The 21,412-nt window shown below is 38.5% G+C and overlaps 2 protein-coding genes across 3 annotated transcripts in view; one reads left to right on the top strand and one right to left on the bottom strand.

The window, feature by feature from the left end:
* Positions 1–9,497: 9,497 nt before the first annotated feature.
* LOC145984088 (uncharacterized) overlaps positions 9,498–21,412 on the top strand; it is a 501,971-nt gene continuing 490,056 nt past the window's right edge. For both annotated transcript variants that reach the window (XM_083117495.1, XM_083117494.1), the window contains exon 1: positions 9,498–9,563. The gene's annotated coding sequence lies outside the window, so the exon portion shown is untranslated. The remainder of the gene's footprint in view (positions 9,564–21,412) is intronic.
* Positions 19,739–20,359, bottom strand: LOC145983038 (uncharacterized). Its single transcript, XM_083116322.1, has one exon. It carries the CDS (start codon positions 20,357–20,359, stop codon positions 19,739–19,741), a length of 621 nt encoding a protein of 206 aa, XP_082972448.1.

Below are 21,412 nucleotides of genomic sequence, written 5' to 3'. Positions count from 1 at the left end.
GGTAGCATTCCTACCCGGTTCTCATGCAACTCGTGCTATGTGATGCTACAATACGCAATATTGACTGACGTAACTTTACCAATCTCAAACATACTGCTTCTTAATGGTCACTGCATTGTATAATTTATCGCACGAACAACTATGTGCATTAGAAACTAAAAGATCAACACAGTTTTTGTCAAGTAAGTTGGTGAAGTCCTCGTGGTAGAAATTCAGCCTGTTGCTGCTCTACCACTTAACCCGCAAAACTATTAATTTTTTTATTGTATTTTTTCGTTATTATGTAACTGCTTAATATTGTGTCAATGGAAATGTTTAGCATTCATTTGAAAACTCTTAACATCGAATGGTCTCTGGACAAAATTATTTTAAAATGTTTATCAGCATTCTCAAGATGTAATAAACAGTGGTCTGAATTACTAATCGGCACTGTTACGTCAGTAGAGTGTACGATATTTGGATCATCCACTCTGCTTTGCACAGTGCGCCAAGACGACAGAGGTCCCTGGTTCAAATCTCAGCGTGAGCACGGGTGTTCTTTGTGAGTGTCCCTTCATCAATATCATCAATCATATTCATATTCGCGATTAACCAAAAGTGGTAGAAAAGCGAAGTAAAATAAACCAAATCAATGAGTAGTTGGATCAACCACAACAATGACGTCTGCTGTTGTTCAAAGGCGCTTGTGATTCAGGTAGGTTTTCTAATGACTTGCGTCATGCAGAAAGGTATAAAACACCAGAGTTCAAGACATTTGTGGCATAGTGAGGCATCTAATTGTCTAGCTAAAACATGCATGGATGATGTTTTATTGAAAACCCAGCTGACTTCAGGCAAATAAACAATACCTGTGGCGACTAATACCATAAGTAAGTTATTAAGCAAGAAAGGGCCGACCACGGCTGTTTCAGTCTTATGGGAGATTGGTTAACCGTCGTTAGTATTCTGTGTTTCTACTGTTCCTCGCGAACCGGCTGAAGTCAAATTTGTGTCCATATTCACGAACCTTTTCTTGTACTAAATTTTATTGCGAGAATGTGAGTAGAATACGTGTAATATTTACAAATAGCACCAGCAATGTACGTATTCTACAACTCTTTCATCTACACACTATTTAGTTTTTAATTTGGATAAGTAGCTTCATCCGGCCGAACAGCCTGCTTAAATTTTGAAATTATGTCGTCTGATTCTTGTCATTAGAATATTATTTTGGGGATGCGGTAAGTGTTGCCTAATGTAGTTAATGAAATCGTAATTTAACATTGTATGAAATCACTGCGTAATACTTATCAAAGCTTTTTTTTCAAAAGTGATAAACAAGTATCGCCAAACGCGAACCAAATTCCGTTCATTTCATACATCACTACAGGCTTGCATTCAGTATCGAAATCGAACTTTCTGAGTGTAATTGTGTATCATTTGTTGTGTAAAATAAAAACTCAGGAATTTTAATGAAATGGTAATAATATTATATACTGTTCTGTAAGGGCCAAGTTCCATGTGTATAACTTAATATGTGATGTTATGCTTCTGCAATAACTTATTTTTTAAATTCCTCTCGTATTTGCTTGCTTGCTTGCTTGCTTGAGTGGTTTAGGTGGACCAGGTTTGGTTCTCTTACTTTTATAATTATACACACGCGCGGAAATAATCAGATAATTAAACATAATGATCCTAACCTACTTATGTTATGATTCCGGTAATTATTTTGCTAGTGAAAATAACCCTACATGCTATTCTCACCACCTGGTGAAAATAGTCGCAGCCTTTTTTATTTGTATGTAGCTAATCCTTAAGGATCATTTGAGGTAAATGCAACTTTGTATTGAAAGCAGCATATTTTCAGTTACTATTTTCACCAAGTGGTCAACCTCGTTTTTGTGCTATTTTCACCTAAATTCATGATTCCTCATAATGTGGGAATTATTTTATAAAACATTCACGTTCTCTTGTAAGATTTTGTTTTGCATTGCTTGTTAGGTTCTATGTCTCAAAAAATAATCATCTATACCATGTGATATCACTGCTCTCTCTAAAAAGTGGTAATAATAATCAATAATCAGCATTTTTAATTTGCAAAAATTGACAATGTGTGAAATATAATAGCATCTGTACTTAATAATAAAGGTACCAGTTTCATACATCGGAGACACATTAAAATCAGATATTTTGTGTTTTGCATGGTTCGTACCTACCAATTGCGTATTGCGGAACATAGTTAAAGGTGCCATTGTGCGTTTTACACAAAAACAAACACTTTTTCTACGCATTTATCTAAGTGCTATCGAATGCACGTAACGGTGCGATATCGCTTACTTGGTGAGTGATATCGCTTCTTTTGTTTTCCAACCTTCTTTACCGAAAAATACCTACTATCGTGTTCGTCACGTGTGCAAATTGTACATTGCTGACGGATAGCCCCACGAACCATTCCGATAAGGTTAGGTTAGGCAAGCATAGTTAAAAAAAGGGGGGTTGGAAACTGACATGATTTCCCGGTCAAATAGATACCAGGATGAAAGAAAATACCTTGACTAACGTTGGAAACCTTAGAAAAACTCATTTCCGTAAGTAGTTTCTTCTGTAAAAGTGAAGAAATGTGTCTCCGATGTATGAAACTTTTACCATAATAATAAAAAAAAACTGCTGAAAATAACTTGTTCTGCTCGTCCCAACACCTCATGAATGTACTTGCAAATTTTTTTTTATTTTGAGAATAATTACTGAAAATCATTGTTCCCATTGTATGAAGTTTTTTTTAGAATATATACAAGAGAATGAAAAGGTGCTTTCAGTACTGCAAACAACTGTGGGAATAACTTTGCAGTTCGGAGAAACCTTTCTGTGGAAAAAAAACAACACTTCAGAGTGTGATCATTTCCACAATTTATCTATTTTAAGATGAACATTTTTGTGTTCAGTAACATTCATGTATCATGATACACACAGTACAGTAGTTACTGATATAACAGATTAATCAAGTCCAGTGAGATGTATGAAAGTAAGTAGTCTCTGCTGCACACTGTTTATGCTGTACTTCATTAAATACTAGTTGCTCATGTTATAAAACTATGCGTAATAACTACAGAAAGGAGGTATGGAGTAGCAAGGTCCAATATGAATTTTTCATTTTTGTAATGGTGCTCGTATGTCCTTAGGATAAAGCAGCCAAAGTTGATAATGAAGTCATTCATTTCTTAAAGTGAGTACATTATTTTTGTTTGCCATAGCTTCAGTCGACTTTATTTTTGCAAAGTGTACTCTCATTTATGTGGTGAGCACTCTAGCATGTTGGCTACTGAAATGTTAGTGTCACCAGGGAAACTATGTTACCCATTGGGCAGTTCCCAGTACATATTTTTTTAATACTATTTGAACATGAAAACGCAAGAAAATTAATCCCACTGTACAGCACTGTAGAGCATTTATTTAATTTCTAGGAATTATCCACCTGTGCGCATGTTTTATGCACACATCAAGATAGAAGAGATACAAATGCAAAGTCCGGTATGGGACTTGGACGTGGGAAGTGTAATAAATATGGCACTTCTCTGTTTAAGTCTCGTATCAGCTGGCAGAAAGTTCATCGTGGAGGGAAATAAATCAACATTTCTTCATTCATGTTCAGCTATTTAGTAAATTATGAGTATTTGGTTTTTAAAGAAGCTGTTTTATGTAAGAGATATTGTAGATATTATTTTATATATATGTAGATATTATTTTTGTTAATATTTTCTGTGTATTTTTAAAGTAGAAATATTAATTTTCAATATTACCGGTTTTCATTCTTTCAATTGCTTTAAATGCTGAAAGAAGTCTTCAAGGAACAACTATTAATTTTCGAAAATATGTTTTCATACTTTTCTTTCAGTGTAAAAGCATATATGTATAGTAGGTGCTGCTACACTTGCTACAATAAGGTATGAAATTTCACTTCAACTTAATGGTCCGTGTCATGACAGTAAATTTGTGTTAAAGGCTGAACTTTTTCGTAGCATTCAACCTAGTACTTTTCATTTATTTGATTTTTGAGAAAACTTCCGAGCATTCTCTTGGTAATTATTATATTTTTTTCTGTGCAGGCTAACCTATTTCTAATTCAGTGTCATAAAGTATGTGAACTGATCCCTGACAGTATTGAAATTTTTATTATCGAATGTAGTGTAGTTGCTATACGCAGTAATTTTTTCCGTTTTAATATGTGGCAAACAAAATATTTTTTATTGATCTGTGTAAAATCTTGCAATACAAGATTGCGCATGGCGTTCGTCTTCTGTTTTTTCCCCGACGGTGCTGCCGTCGGTGGTCGCGAGGAAACAACCTTCCAGTGCCGCCATACTGTCAACCATTTTTAACCCGCAGCTGTAACATCTTGTAGTAGTATGTCTATGGGGCCGACCCTTCCTTCCAGGGTTGGCATGTTTAAAACACTTTGTTTTAAACGTTTAAAACACACGGCTTTGTTTTTTTTTACAAATGTTTTAAACGTTTAAAACACATTTTGGTTGTATATATTTTGTAGTCTGTGATAATTTTTTTGTTAGGCAACCCTGTTTTTCATTGAATCTGTGTCAATTAATCCGCGCTTTACAGGTCTCACTTATCGCACAACACTTGAGCAACCTAATGTTCTGACGTCACGGGAGAAAGCTTTTTAATTTTATTCTAAATGCTTATGTTGTTAGGTTAGGCAGGCTAGCTATGTGTGCACAAGGTAGCAAAATTGTTGTGCGACAAGAAAGACCCGTGCTTTACTGTAGAAATCGAAACCTCTCAGTTTCTTGTTTCGTATCGTCCTGTAAGTTTGAGACTGGTGGAAGCTGGAAATGGAAACTAATATCTGAATACACAATGCGTGATTTTGATCATGACGTGATTTTTTTTTCTTTTGCGATACGATTCATTGGTCTGTATATCTGAATGAAGCGCAGATGCTTACTTTTGGTAACATAATTTTGTACTTTGAAAGATAAATTGATCTGGAGAATCTATTATGACACAGCAGGTTGTTTTCTGCTATATAAACTGTTCAGGCAGCATGAAATATTTCACCGTGATTTTTTTCAGGACGAGGATAGTAATTCTATAATATTTAGTTTCTTGAAATTTAGATGAATATAAATCATAACCTACTTCAGTAGCGGCGGAAAAAGTGGGGCTATTACCCACAACTTTTGTCCCTGCAGTAGAGGTGTGTGGGATCCCGAAAAGTCGGGACCGGGATCGGGAAAGAAAATTTCCGTCCCGATCCCGACTTCCGGAAATGACTTCCCGACTTTTTGGGATCCCAAGCAGTCTGGACATTCCGAATGGTCATTTTAAAACGTCGTCAATTCTAGACGTTCTCTGCATTGTAAATGTCTGGAACGTATCGGAAATTGTTAGGTTTTGTACCAGAAGTGCAAAACAAGCACTTAAGATGGATATTACGGGTAGAATTCGAGATTTCAAGAGCTTTGGGAAATTTCGAACACATCCCGTCCCGAAAATTTTCCGACTTTTTCGGGAAATTGAGAATTTTTCTCGTCCCGAATGTCGGGATTTAAAGAATTTCCCGTCCCGATCCAAAAAATTCTGTCCCTCACACCCCTACCCTGCAGTATGGTAAACCTTATCTCCAAAGGTAAATAAACTGTCCTTGTCGCCACTGTACTCATAAAAATGAGTATTTTTTTTCTCTTTAACGACTTTAACTATAATTTACTGGGAAAAGGTTGAATTTGTTTTGTTTAAAACATGTTTTTTTTTAACTCATGTTTAAAACTATGTTTAAAAAAAAACATGTTTTAAACAAAAAAAAACAGTTTGTTTTGTTCTTTTTAAAAAAAACACAAATTTTGCCAACCCTGCTTCCTTCGGACTTGGCGTTCCCACCCGAAATGTCCATGCTACGCCACTGGACATTTCCACTATGTCATGAAAAACGTTTTAAATATATTCATTTTATTGATAATGACACCAAATTGAAATGTGCAAAATATCTCGGCGATATTTGTTTTGGTTCTCGAGATACACGCCTTCAAACACTGCTGAAATTCACCTCCTACGTCACAGATTTGAGAACGTCCTCTGCACAGACTAGACAGGCCTGACGTCATCCTTTAGAAATGCGTGCAGGCAAGGCTTCTGCTCGTCCCGTAAACTGGCATGGGCCGTGAAAGCGACAGTAATTTCTTACTCCGTAAAACAAGTATCTTGTTGTAACTTCCAGTGCAAAAATATTGTGTGCTCCATTTGTTGGATATGAATTATACCCTAACAGTATTTACTATAATTCAGCCACTCGGTAGAGGGTTTTCATTAGGCTGACAAAGGAATACTGTCAATGGCTGAACACGTGAATAGCCTTGTTCATTACCAATACATAGGTTCTGATTGGCAAGAAATTATTGTTACAAAAATGTCTGTTCTGAAATTACAATTATTTTCGTCATATTTTCTTCGCAATTTATAAAATAACAATACGTTTAGACAGGGTACGAAATCACGGCAGATAGGTGGGGGAAAGCAGCAGACAGTCAGACACACGCGCGCACACACACACACACTATATACTTAGGTATATATACACACACAGACACACACTATATATCTCGGTATATATATATACACACACACACACGTATATATAATGTCATTAAATAAGTGTTAATTATTAAATAATGAAATAAAATTATACAATATATTATATCGACAGTCCTTCATTCAAAATGTAATTGCAAATTGAAGATTTTAATGTAGCTACTACTGATGCTATGAACAATGATTTGCCTAATTAGGGAGGGACAAAAATTAAGAGAAGATAAGTTTCCTGTATAAAATCCACATATAAATGCTAATATTACGTGTTTTATTAATATATTTATATACTTCGCGGTTGCTAACGAAATCCGATGAGAAATGGAGAAGAAATAACAAGTCGGTCTTATTTCTGTGTTCTGGGGATAGCTGTGTTCAGTGTCCTTAGAGATGAGGCTCTTTGATGTCCTTTCCTTTTGTACGTTTTCGATATTATTCCAGTCAAATATGTTCGAATTCCAAATTAATTATTTATGTTTCTTGTTAAAAAAAACTCTCCTCCCCGGAAGAGGTTGGTGGGGGGGAAATTTCAGGATGAATGGTTAGTATGTATCTTCTCTAATGTCACATTTGTTCCCACTTTTGGGTAATCGCGACAATGACTACGAGCAGTATTCGAAGTCGGGGTGCAGGAGAAACTCCCCCACCCCCACTGCCACCAACACCAACCAGCACAATCTATACTACTTTTCCGGATTCTCTGGAATAGTGACGCGCAGAGGGGAAAGCTTGTGGGCGGGGCCAGACTTGGTGGAGAAGGGTGCGGGATGAAAGCAACGAAGTGCTGCGCGCTGTAACGGCCGTAAAGCAAAACGCTTTCTGCTGCCAATTTCTTCTTTTATTCTTAACAATGGCCAGTGTATTGTTATACACAAATAACAAATAATATTGCACGTTTATTTGTCTTTTGATGCTACGAAGAACAGAAAAAAATTTAAACATACATTTTCAAAAAACATGGAAATAACCACAAACTATGAAACATCATGTATCAAACTGTGTTTTAAACAAGTCTGAAAAACATGTTTAAAACACTTTGTTTTAAACATTTGTAAAAAAAAACAAAGCCATGTGTTTTAAACTTTTCAATCAAGTTGATCTCGAACACATTCAACACTATGCCGCGCTCTCCTGAATACAGAGTTCCCCTAGACTTGCGAGCTGACATGTTTACTACGGAACTACTGAACCAAGAATGAGCAGTCGAGTCGCCCTCTCCCGTGGATGCCCCTCCCCTCCGCGCGTTCATTGGACGAGGCGCACACCCTTGAACATGCGCGCAGAGCGCGTTCACGTTCTCTTACTCCAGAGAATCCGGGAAAGGAATATAAGTATCACCCAACCTGCCCACAAGACGAGACGAAACTTTGGTCTGAACCATGGTCTGTCCCGTCTCATTTCGAAACATTCTCTCTTCCCGTCTCGTTTTATGCGATGAGACGGGAAATGTCTCGTCTCGTGAGCAACACTAACTTTAACAATAGAAGTATCCCCTTAGGCCTACTGTCCCCAAAGGCTCGAGCAACCCCCCTCCCCTCCTTCACCAAACAACTTCCACTTCAATGAAAGGACATTCACAAAGGAACAGTCATGCCCAGCTCGAGAGTAAAGCCTCGAACATGTGAGTTCCCTTGTTAAATTATGAATTTTGTGTATAATAATTACAACGCCAGTTCATTCGTGGTAATTCTGAATCGGCAGTTTGGTTTGTATGTACACGTATAAGCAGGATAATACCCAGTTTTAGAAGGCTCGTAGCGTTGAAACAAGGGGTCAAACAAACAAAAAATAATTAAGAAAAGTTGTTTTGTGTTTATGATCTCTATGCACTTGCACTGTGAAAGTTTGTACGATAAGCCTTTGCATAAGTTGTCAATTCTATCTTTTTCGAGACTTGAGACAAGAAAGAGAATTGCCCTCGAAAACCGAGACGAGACTGTCAAGGAGGCATTTACAAATAAACACGAGACAGACATTTTCAACTCTCAACGAGAACGAAACCAAGACTGCCATGTCTCGTCTCGATAGGATCAATGCGTTCGGGGAAAGAAATGAGGCAGCTTTTTTCGCAGCACAAAATTAATTCATTTTATACACAAACCAAACCAAAATATATATTTCAGTACGTGATATAATGTTATATACATTATTTCCTTGTAATAATTACACATAAACTTAGCTTTGAAATGTACGTGCAACTAATGTAATCTTCTCAGAGTATTTTCTCTTATCTGCACAAAAATATTTTATCATAATTTGCGTAACAGAAATGAAAACAGACTGAAATTGCTTTATGAAAAAGAAAGTAAAAATAGGCGTTGTAAGTAAAGTGAAGAATGTGAAAAATTCTTATTTTGCACTACATGGTTTATGGTAAATTTCGATAAATGTAAGTTTAAAATATATTTTTGAAAACACGGACGCAGCAGAACTCTTTCGTTTATCTTTCACGTGAGCAGCAGGGATATTTAATAGAAGAATGACCATTATAAAGCATAGCTTTCCCTTCCATTATCGTTCCTTCTTCCATTATTTAACTCTACACAGATTTGCAAAACTGCTGTACACGTTGGCTCTCCGTGGGCTACCGCCAGTAAACTGGACGCTCGAAGCAGAAGACAAACCACTCTCTGAGTAGTGACGTATTAACATGGCGGGGCTTGTTTTTCAGCGAACGCTAGCCTCGCAACTTTGGAAGTCTGATTTTCTCCTTAAACTGAACGCAGAGAAACGCGAAAAATTGCAGGGGTCATTTTCTCAGGGTGTAGTTTTTAAAATTGCTTTTAAAAAAATTGAGTGGAAATGTCCATTTATCATCCCATTTCGCTAAATAACAGTTCCGAGTTCTCCTGTTTAAAGTTTCTGGCAACATTGAATAGGTGAATGTGATGTGATTGGCTGAAAGTTTGTTACTGGTTGCTATACCAACGTTATAAATGAAGTGCTGAAAAGCGGCAGAAGTGAATGCCGAAGTGACAGTAAATGTGAGTTAATTGTTATTTTGTGGCTATTTGCAATCTGAATTTGTGTAATTTCATGTACGTTCATATCTTTATACCGGTTTATGAATAATTTGCTGTGTCATGTCTGGCACAGAGAGTTGCAAAGTTGCATTGTTATTTTGTTCCATTCCAGTATGAATATGTGCAGTTCTAGTTGTTAGGACAAACAACGATGCGTTGTGAAGAGTTTTATTTTGCATACGCAAGTAAATTTAGTCATTCAAAATATTTAGCAAGAAATTGGCAAGAAAGAAAGTAGCTGCGGAACAATTTCACGAAATTGAATTGACGTCACTGGCCACGGAAGGACAGAGATCTTGGTTATGTGTAGTATCAATCATTTTTTTTTTTAAAGTGGAATCATCATTTAGGATTTAAGTTGCTATGAATGGTTCAACTGCCCCTTGTAGGCAGTTTGTTGCAATAAGTAATTGATATTATGTTAAGAAATCGACAACAAATGCCATATATTACAATATTCGCCATTCCATTACAATAGCCACAGTAACCAGTAACAAGAAAAAGAATATCAGTATTCAATAAACTTTAGTCAACAGAATTTTCATAATTTTTACTCATTTTCTGAAGATAAATTATTCGCTACATAAACTGCATGCTGCATACGTTTGATGACGTAAGCCCCTGTCAGTGTTTCCAACCCCTTTTTTTTCCACTATGCTTGCCTAACCAAACCTAACCTAACCTTATCAGAAATGGTTCGTGGGGATATCCGTGAATGGTTCATGGGGTTGTCCGTCAGCTACCCAGGTACCAGTTAGAGGTACTACTTTACTATACCTGAGACACCTATCAATGATTTATTTTGCATTTTTTTACATTGCTAACGTATTATTCTGCATTGCGGAACATTTATTTAGGTGAAATAATGAATTTCTAACGAAAATAGTGTCTATTTCTTACATTATCGAGTACTTACTGTTGTTCCTTATTTCCCACAAACCATCCACGGGTAGCCCCAAAAACCATTGACATTAGCCCAAAAATTCACGATAGCCCCACAAACCATCACGGGGACGAGGTATGCCTACTAGGTTAGGTTAGGCCTGTTAGGTTAGGTTCCATTAGCACTCCTTTCGTTCAATTTAGCATATACGGACAATATGAGAGCGTATTGTGCTCTCGTGCAGGAAGCAAATGGCGGCAGCAGCAATAGCGCGTCGGAAATCGATTTTCGTACAAAACCACATGCATTCGCTTTAAAATGGATCAAAACTACATTACCAAACATCAACAACGCTACAGAAAATGATTTGTGTAAGTACTTTCTCCTGTAAATTTGAAGAAATCTGTCTCAGGTATAGTACAGTGTTACCTGTTTTTGCACTTGAAAAAAGCATAATTTTTCACATTGCAAGTATATATTGGTCGTTGCTAATTCGCTTTCGTTACACACAATATGGCGGGCAAATCTTGGGCATACCAGTGATGGTTCGTGGGGCTATCGTGAATTTTTGGGCTAATGTCAATGGTTTTTGGGGCTAATGTCAATGGGTTAATAATTACTCTTTATGTCAAAAATTGAACTTTTTTCGTGAAAAGATTTCGTGAAGTGTTCTTAATTTTTTTTAAATCTAGGTATTTTTCGGTGAACAAGGTTGCAACACTGCATGCACACTCCAAATTGACAAAACACTGGCACAACGCGCGATGAGCAGGTAAGCTATCGCCATATTGTGTGGAAATAAGGAGAACAGTAAGTACTCGTTAATGTAAGAAATAGATATTATTTTTGTTAGAAATTCATTATTTCACCTTAATAAATGTTCCGCAATGCAGAATTGTATGTTAGCAATGTAAAAAAGTGCGAAATAAATCATTGACAGGTGTCTCTGGTATAGTAAAGTAGTACCGAAAATAATGATATTAGTAAATAGGTAAGAAAGAAAGATGATAAAAACGTATGGAAAATTGGAAATTAAGGATTATATGTATACACATAAAACTAAATTTTAAATACACACATTAAATACAATATTAAGTGTATATACACTGCTCACCATTAAAATTGCAACACCCAGAAGGAAATGAGATAGAAACACGAAACTTGGCAAATATGTAGTTCATAATAAGATAAGAAAATGATTACAGTTAGAGCTCGGTGGTGTGACATGTGACACGTAGAACATGGTTGCATAACCCCAAGGAGCTAGTAGGGTGTACAGCCTCCACGGGCGGCAATAACTGCTGCAACACAGCGAGGCATGGACAGAATGAGTCTATCGATGTCTGCTTGCGGTATGGCGTCCCAAGCGGCTTCCACACGTTGCCAGAGGTCTTCAACATTACGTGCCGGAAACCTGAGTTGGTCCAGCCAGCGACCCACCATGGACCAGACATGTTCAATTGGTGACATATCCGGCGAACGTGCTGGCCAAGGAAGCAGGGGCACGTGGTTAGCTTCCATAAATGCGAGGACATTCCTTGCAACATGGGGGCGCGTGTTATCCTGTTGAAAAGTGGCATTATGCAGTGCATGGATTAATGGGACAGCAACAGGGGTGAGAACCTGTGTGATGTACCGTTGGCTGTTCAATGTCCCTTGAATGCGTACGAGATGCGAACGAACACCTATGGCGATGGCACCCCATACCATGATACCCAATGAAGGGCCTGTGTGATGATGCATGATGCAGGCGTCATGAAGCCTAGTGCTGCGGTGCTGCCACACATGTGTACGTCCATCATGATGTTGTATACAGAAGCGGGATTCATCAGAGAACACTACAGCATTCCACTCCGCCATGCATGACGGTCTTGGCACCATCTCAGACGCAAACGCCTATGCTCTAGCGTCGGAGGAATCCGCAACAGTGGGCGCCGGGAAAAAATTCCCCTGTTCGCCAAACGACGAAGCACGGTTCGTGGGGACACTGGACATTGTAAAACATCCCGTACTTCATGCGCAATCCTCGTTGACATGGCCGTTCTGTCTGTAAGGGCCATGTGTATCAGATGTCTGTCCTCTTGTTCCGTCGTTCGACGCGGATGTTGTGAACCTCTACGTCGCTCTACAGTGCCTTCCTGGACCTACTGGTTCCATACACAGATCACTGTGGATGCATTCTGTCCTACACGGGCACCGATCTCACGGTAGGATAATCCGCATTCACGGTATGCAACAATTCGGCCGCGATCGAACTGGGAAACCTGCTGGAATCGCTGCCGTATTCGACGACGTGGCATTGCTGACCGATTTTAACACACTACACTCACGACCATGCACTTTCACTGCTCTTCTGCACCTATCTGACCTGCTACAGGTACCACTTACCAGATGGCGTGGCAGGTGCACATGACACATGACGGCCTTGAACACCTAATCATTTCCTTCTGCACCTCTCCTCTACACACTGTGCACATTTCGTCCGATTCCGATTTCTCCTTCTGGGTGTTGCATTTTTAATGGCGAGCAGTTTATATATATATATATATATATATATATATATATATATAGACACACGCACTTGTACACATAAATTCATATGTGTGAATGTTTAATGGTGCAAGAAGAGAAGTATTTGACATGAAGTAATATCAAGTTCTTACATTGACGTTGACATTAATCTATTGTGAGATGCATTTTATTCATGTCTACTTCTAGATTCAAACTGTATACATAGTACAAGGACCATGTTTTTTAAAATTAAGTCATCATGGATCAAGAAATTGCATGAATTTTGGTGTATCACAAAGAACATGATTTCTAGAATCAATGGTATTTGTATAGTAACAAAATTAGCTTCAGTGTGTCTGTAGTACACAAATGACCTGGTGTAATATTTTCAACTTCACATACATGTACATGTCTAGATTTGAATTGTTAGTTAATGAACATGCATATTGAAATTTGTAAATAATTGGGTTATCAGTACATCCAGTATTTTCTGAGATACAACTCCACAACAAATATGTAGTAAGTAGCGATGTGTGTTGAACATTCCAATCCTGCATGTGCTGTCACTACCTGACTCGAACTGACAGCTGTTATGTTCCATGGTTCAACAAACATCGCCCAGTGGCAGAGTGGCACATCACGCTTCAGTGCAAGGGGTCCTGGGTTCGAATCCCGGCCTCCTGAGCATGGATGTTTGTGCGTATCCAATCATCACTCATCCCCATCTTCGCAAATTAGCCAAAAGTGACAAAAGAGGAAGTACAATGAAGCAAATCTAAAAAAAAATCCTTTTGCTTTATTGTGATTTCATGATGTTGAGTATGCATTTTTTACATGGTTCGGTTTCAATTTACGTCTGTTGACGCATACTGCAGAGTTTTGTTGATTACTTGCTGCTTGCTTCCTTGACAGTGGTGTTTCACTTCCATATACTTGTAATAATTCTTGCCGCCAAAATGTTTGAAGATTGATTTTGTTGAATACATGAATACAGATTTAGTTCCCTTAGAAGTTTAGTAATAACCCTAAATGCTTTCCTGGTTAGGTTAGGCAGGTCAGGTTTTGTTCTCTTAGCATTGAAATAATATTCCTAAATGCTGCTGTTGTTAGGTTTGGTGGTAGGCTCTGCAATGCCTCAATGGTAATATAATTAAGCCTTGTTTCCATATTAAATATCTATCCTGCCATCTGTTCTCATGTTTGGTCAAGGTCAATGCAAAGCAGCTAAAATATGATCAATTTTAGGGTTATAATTATAATCCAAGTATGATTTGAGAGTAAACGGATTGAATTCTGCCTCATATGCTTTACAGTAATAATCATCCTTCACGGAGTTGAAGCTTACCCAGTGAATAACTGTAAGGCCCCCTTGATATATACATTCCCAATTCTTGCATGACTTTGCTTCAATCATTCGTGTGCCAGTAATTTGTCCTTACAACAGAGGACATACTCCATTTGTTTACCAGAATTTACCAAATAGCAGGATGTAGGCAGATGAAGCATGTGTTTCCAGACACAGACATTGAACCTCATAAAAAAAATTGCATATGCATCATAATTGGTTCAGAATTAGATGATCGGAACTTTGGCCCAGGTGAGTTTTACCATGTATACACCTTCCATAAATAACTGCAAATTTTTCTTTCAATAGAAATATCTCTTCTGTGGAATTTGATTGTATCTCCATGATAATATTGGAATTTGATTGTTCTTCATGTTGGAGTTAAAAATTATATGCTGCTATCTTGTTGCACAGATATTCGCATTTTATGAGAAATTGGTGATGATACAGTTGTCAGTAGTAATTTTTTATGCTATGTTTACATTCATGACATATCTTGCCTAGTGTCGAGAGTTGTGTACATAGGTTGATTTTCATCTTAGTAATTTGTACCACCAAACAAGAGAGGAACAAACACATTTTAAGGTTAAAATACTTTAAAATTCTTCTTTGGTGACAGTGCCCAAGCTCTGATTATGTAATTCCAATATCATCATGATGCACTTTTTTTTTTTAATGAGTCAAATTCTATACCATGTCTATAAGCACATATTTGGAGTTTCAACATATCTGAAACCTCAGAAAACCACAGAAAGTAGGAAAAATCAGCCTAGGAAGGCCGAAGTGGTGGGAGAGTAAAAAAAAAATTGAGTACAATACTTCAAACATCTGGAAAAGTCGGGGAAATTGAATCGTTTTTGTGGTTGTCTAAGTCACAGACTGAAAAAGAGTAATTTTGTATTGTTACCCTGCTAGCTTTTTGACTGTAGATAATTTGTGAAATTATTTTTGTATTTTGTTTTCTTAATTTCTTTACATCATTTAACAGTTGCGAAGTAGAAGACTTAACTTTTATGGGTTAGCATTTTAAAATTGTCTTAACAATTATCTGAAAACACCTGGAAAAGTTGGAATTTGTATTTGCCTAAATGGGTCTGAACATGGTTTATAATTACTTGGTGCAATTTTTGTGCAGAGTGATTTTTTGCAACTGCCTCCTGTATCAGTGGCATATTCTGAGAATTTGACCTGATTTACTGTGACAATTCTTATTTGTTAAGTATCAGTTAGATATAATAGAAAGTAAAAGATAGATGTAGGCATGGAAATAGAATGATGACAGAATTCCAACAACTTCAAATTTTGCAGCAATTTCTACATATTAATGAAAAAGTTAGTTTACCCGCAGTAAACTAGATTACATTAGAGAATATGCCACTGTTCTACAGTGCCTTTCATGGTCGAATCATCCGCAGCATGGTGGCATGTGCACCTGGTAGCGAGAGTTCGTCCGCCGGCAAGCTTGGTGCAACATCCGTGTAACTGGAAACACTAGCTATGTAATGAAATAATCTCGTACAATTACATGAACAGTTACAATTAGAATAAACATGTACGTTGTTACAAGAAGCGTTGGAAATGTTCTCCTGCATCCAGATATTTACAGTATCCTTTTAGTAAATTTTCACTAACACGTATCAGTTTCTCTTCTGATATTTTCTTTCAATTCTTCTAGTGTATGGCTTCAGTTTAAATGCTTGGTAGCTTGTCACACGAACAACTTAAAAATATCTGTTTCTTGTGCAAGGCACCAGAGGGTTTTCTAGGATTATGTTCCAATCGTGCTCCAACATCATCTACTTTCTCCTCTGTAAACACACGTTGTTTCACCCTTCGTTGCTTATCAAGAACATACCCTGTTTCCCAAAGTTTGTTCACAAGTTTTCGAACACTGTCTCTGTGTGGAATAAGAACATCTGGGAATTATGCTATAAAATGCCTTATAACTTCCTTCCCTACAAGAATTCGTAATGGCTCGAGAGTTGTACATAAAAATTCGTTGTTTTAAATTGTACAGATAGTGTGGCATTATTAGACTGCAGTAAATCACTAATATCCAATACGTAAAGTAAAACAAAGCAATCAAAAACACTTGTAAACACCTTAACACTTCACAAACACGTGCAAACTGGACACCAGCTATCTGGATACTGAAGCACTGATGCGTCCAGTGCCAAGGTCAGCATACAGCTGTGGAACTAAATGCCGGCAGACACGCTCCCAGCTGGCCGCCCCTCCGCGGGCAACTCAGCCTTGAAAGGCACTGTATATGCTTATGTGAGTAGCTTAGGGGAGTCAGGTTTGATTATCTTATCATTAACCTTCATTGGATGGGAGCCTGTCTGTAACCCTTATGTGACAGGGTGTTTTCAAGCTAGACTTTTTCAAATATGCAGTGTTGCACTGATGAATTGTAGAATCTTATGCTGTTGATAGTTTTTCCTCAAAGTATCACACTCTTGTAGGAAGGAAAATTATGGTATTTTCGTCTACTGTTATTGAATATTGTATATCTCCCCCCACAAAAAAAAATTGTGCAAGAGAAATATTCTAAAACGTAGTACTTCTACTGTCCTATAACCATGCTAAGTTTCATTGACTATTTTTCGTTAAAAAAAATGGTTTACGCAGTTCTAAGAAAGTCACGATAAGTGCTGATTAGTTCCTTAGTCTAGCAGTAAGGTAAGCAAATATTGTTTTATTGTACAATGCATCAATATGCCATACTCAGGGTGGCGACAGACCTGGAAAAGTCGGGGAATTGGAGAGGTCAAAAAAAGTCAGGGAATTTTGTCTTGATTGACAAATGGTTTTTTTTTTGAACTGTAGATGTGATGTGATCCAATTATCCTGCCAAACATTTGATTTTGAAGTTGTAATAAGTGCTGCACTTAAACGGGAAATCATCTTGCCAGCCTTTAGCGTAAACTTTTACGTCTATTATACATTCAACACAACCACAGTACCAGAAACAAGTAATGGAGGGGGAGGAGAAATTTCCAGTGAGGCAGACACGTTTGATGAATATCTAAATGTCACATTTAAAATGTTTTTTCTTGTCTGTGGGAGCTAAAGGGGTCGGATCTGTCGACCAGAAGGGTGCACCAACTCTGGCACCATCCGACAAATGCCCAACACTGTAGTACAGCATTGTGTGAACATTCTGAAGAAATATTGAAATGAATGAGGGCTTTTGTCCAACCTGAATTTTTTGACATTTGATCTGCCGAACGACATTTTGTAATCAATATTTCTCTGCCAGCTCTACTGAATTTTCACTTTTTATCTACTGTTATTGAATTTAACAGACTGAAGCTTTATACGAGGATGTTCCAGAAAGTACATTCCAATTAGCCATAAATTAAAAAAACTTCAATCATAATTGACATTTTATTGTCTTAATTACAGTGACCCATAACTTACTTTTCCACATATTCACCACCATTCTTCAGGTATTTGTTGTGGTGTGGCACTAAATTTTGTATGATCATGTCATATGACTGCCTCCAAAAAGTGGAACCATCTGTACAGCAGCGTTACTGTCAAAACGTATGTCCTGCCAGAAACTGCTTCAGCTGAAGGAAGAGATTAAAGTTGAAGCACGTGAGATCGGGCCTCCCACTTAAAGTGATGCAAAATAGCCCACTTGCGGTCAAGTGTGTGGGGTCGTGCATGATGGATCTGCGTTCCATGAATTGTGTACACCGTCGGCTGACTATACTGTCACTAATGGCATCCAGTCTGGTGGATCCCTGCCGGCATCCACTTCTGAGCGTGCAAAAATCTGATTACAGTATGCAGTCTGTATATGAGAATTGCCATCTTCCTTAATGCATTTCCCCTTGCCTCCTACCGCCATCCTGGCAGTGTTGCCAAACCTCATGTGCATAAAAGAACTAAATTTCACTATTAACAGAACTAAAGATGACTTTCAAGGAGCTAGATTAACGAAGGCTTCATAAAGTGCCTCCTAAAGTCGCTCCGGCTAGAGTTTGGACTTGAGGAAACCCTGACTTTTCGTCTTCAGTTGTGCTAGTGTGAAGGAGGGAAAAGCGGTGTTGCCAAACGTCTGAGACTGATTTTTTTTTGTCCAGTCGTACAGGACATCTTTTCCTGTCAACTTGCACCCTTCGCTCGCTCGCATTTCAGGCAGAGGCAGGGAGGCGGAGACCCACGCATTCGCTTGCTACATGGCCGCAACCGGCTTCGCCGTGCTTGGCCTTTTTGGGGGTAGACTCTCTCATGGAAAGTGGGTGGGGGGGATGAGCTGAAAACTCGAAATTATTGCGGAAGGTCAGAATTCTTTCTAGGGTATTGTGGATACTGTTCGTATGAATTATATCTCACTGCAATCAAGGTTTAGGGTCCAGTTACTTGTGGTGGTATATTTAATTTCGCTCCCCATAAAATTGCACTTCGAGTTCCGATTACTCAACATTATCCATCCTTTATAGTTTATATTAATTTCATTGTTGTCTACACAGCGATATCAAATAGTGAATTGTAAATTGATTGGACATGAACGAACATTGTGTTTTACTGATATCCCCACAAGAGTAAGTACAGCATGTTTAGTAACATCCTTAAATTTAGGTTGAATTCAGAATTTACGCAATATAGAATGGGTGGTCGGGTCAGGGGAGGGGGCTCATGGGGCTGCAGTTCCCTCCCGAAATTTTGAGAAATTCAAAAGTTTCAACTAAAATCATAAAAAAGACGTTATAACACTCGAGATATTACACGTTGTTCATAATCGAATATTTCATTTTAGTATTATTTAACAAAAGTACTAAAGAATGTAAATTTTGCTCAAAATCCTTTTCCAAAGGAGAAGGCATTAATAGTTTCATATTTCTTATAAATCGAACAAAAACCACACACATACAAATATCAATCACTATGAAAATATGAAACGTACCTTATTTGTTCTCAAGGGGAAATACTCCACAGTCTTCCCATCATTTCGACGAAATTGTATTGATCAGATTCCTCATCTTCATCTTCGTCTACGCCAAGACTTATTATAAGTTTGTCCACATTTTCCTCAAGAAGCCCTTCCTTTAACCACGCGTCATTTATTACTTTTCTGGTATGTTGGACGGCTTTCTTCCAGTCATCTGCGGACACATTGACAAGAGCTTCCTGTGTGAGAATTGTCACCTCATTGATTTTAAAAGTTTTGTTTTTTCTGGCCACATGTCCCTTCACTTGCGCCCAAATGAGTTCGATGGCATTAAAGTGGCAATAATAGGGTGGCAGTCTTAACACTTAATGACCACTTCTTTTCGCAAGTTCATCCACGTAATATTGCGGGAACCGTGGCTTGTTTATGTTAACAAGCTCGATCAGTTCCTCTTTCTTCAATTCGTGGGAAGCCGGGATGTCATGGCGCAAAAGCTACTGAATACTTTCATCTTTTTTTGTGGCCATTGTTGGGGATTTATCTATTTGCACTGTATGGTAAGGAGCATTATCCATCACAATGACACACGGCCTTGCTAAGTTAGGGATGAGCGATTCCTCAAACCACTTGAAAAACCGAGCGTGGTCCATGTCTTTGTGATAATCGCCCAATTTCTTAGATCTAAACAATAATGTAGAATTTGGAATGAACCCCTTGCAAGTGCCAGCATGACACAAAATCAGTCTTTCCCCTTTTCCTGTAGGAGCTGGCATCATGCCTTTCATGGTGTTGTCAGTCCACCCTCGCTGGGTCGAATGACCTGCGTTAACCCAGGTTTCATCCACCCACACAATGTCTTCAAAATTTATCTTTCGCACTGCCCTCAAGAAACGACATCGGGAGGCAACGATGTCTTCCCTCTCCATTAAAATAGTTCGTCCGGTGTACTTCCCCCAGCGAAACCCTAAGTTATCCAGCATCACCCGCAATGAAGTTTTACCACCACTGAACAACTCCTCCTCTCTTAACGATTTCTCTAGTTTCCCAAGGGTAGGGCACTCTTTCCTGGCGTAATACCGATAAATATGCTGCCGGATTGCATCCTCCTGAAACATGCCAGTTTGGTGACAGGTTTGTCCCGTGGTCGTTTCTTACCTGGAGTGGACATTGTGGCTGCCATGTCTGTCTCCATTAAGCAGGACTTTTCCTTCCTGATGGTCATCACGGAAGTTCTGCTAATTCCCAGAGCCGCTGCTGTTCTTCCAATCACTTTTTTAAACAGAAGCAAAGGGCCATTATTTTCTCTTTCTTTTTCAAAATAATCTTGCACTGCACATACTAATTCACGGGTCTGGCCACACAGAGGAATACCACGCCCGACAACTTTTTTTTTCTTCCGATTTCGCCGGTGTATTTGCGATAGGCTCATCCATTGTAATTCAGTATAAAAATCACAGATACAAAAAAAAAAAAGCACAAACAAACCGTGCACTAACCCCGAACTTTTGCTGTCAGGCATACACTTGGCAATGCAGAATACCACGAGAACTTCCCCTCTGCAAGGCAACTGGTCAAAGCCGATTGGTTCAGCAGTTCACGTGACCCTCCCTGACTTTCGTCAGAAAATACAAAAATAGAATTTCCAAGTCCATTCTCTAAGCGGAAGCATTTTAGGGTAAGTTTAGGTGTCAGAGGGGTGGGGGCACTGCTATTACCGTTAGCTTTAAAGTGATGGCAATTTATTCTTAATTTTCACCGCCTAGATTTGGTGGCATCACCCATCTCAACAATCCACTGATGCTCATATGACATCGAAAATAAAGGATTCCTGGATAACAATATTGTCATCTTCACCTTAGCCATGGCACTATATAAAAGTATTTGATTAGGTACGAGGGGGTGGGCGATGCAGCCAATATAACAATATCACGTCGCGTACAAAATGTACACTCCTGGCAAAAGTTGTTTTTGTGGGCGGTATCCAGTGGCGGCATCATAGTGGGATCGGGGGGGGGGGGGGGGGCACAGTTCACAGCCAAAGAGTGCACGAAAGAGCCACATCTGGTTCCAAAAGAGCGAAGTTGGAAACAGTGATCGGCAGCTGCCACAGCGAGAAAGACCTAGGGGAAATTGTCCCTCTCCTCCTTAAGTCAGTTTCTTGTAAGCTA

The sequence above is a fragment of the Lepisma saccharinum genome, chromosome 2 (assembly GCF_977018435.1).
Source record: "Lepisma saccharinum chromosome 2, izLepSacc3.1, whole genome shotgun sequence".
Classification (NCBI taxonomy): Eukaryota; Metazoa; Arthropoda; class Insecta; order Zygentoma; family Lepismatidae; genus Lepisma; species Lepisma saccharinum.
The sequence above is the reverse complement of the archived record's forward strand: the minus strand, read 5'-3'. Positions and strand labels throughout refer to the sequence as shown.

Bases quoted from the DNA above. Each gene is read 5' to 3' on its own strand.
- LOC145983038 (XM_083116322.1), bottom strand. From the start codon at position 20,359: ATGTTTCAGGAGGATGCAATCCGGCAGCATATTTATCGGTATTACGCC.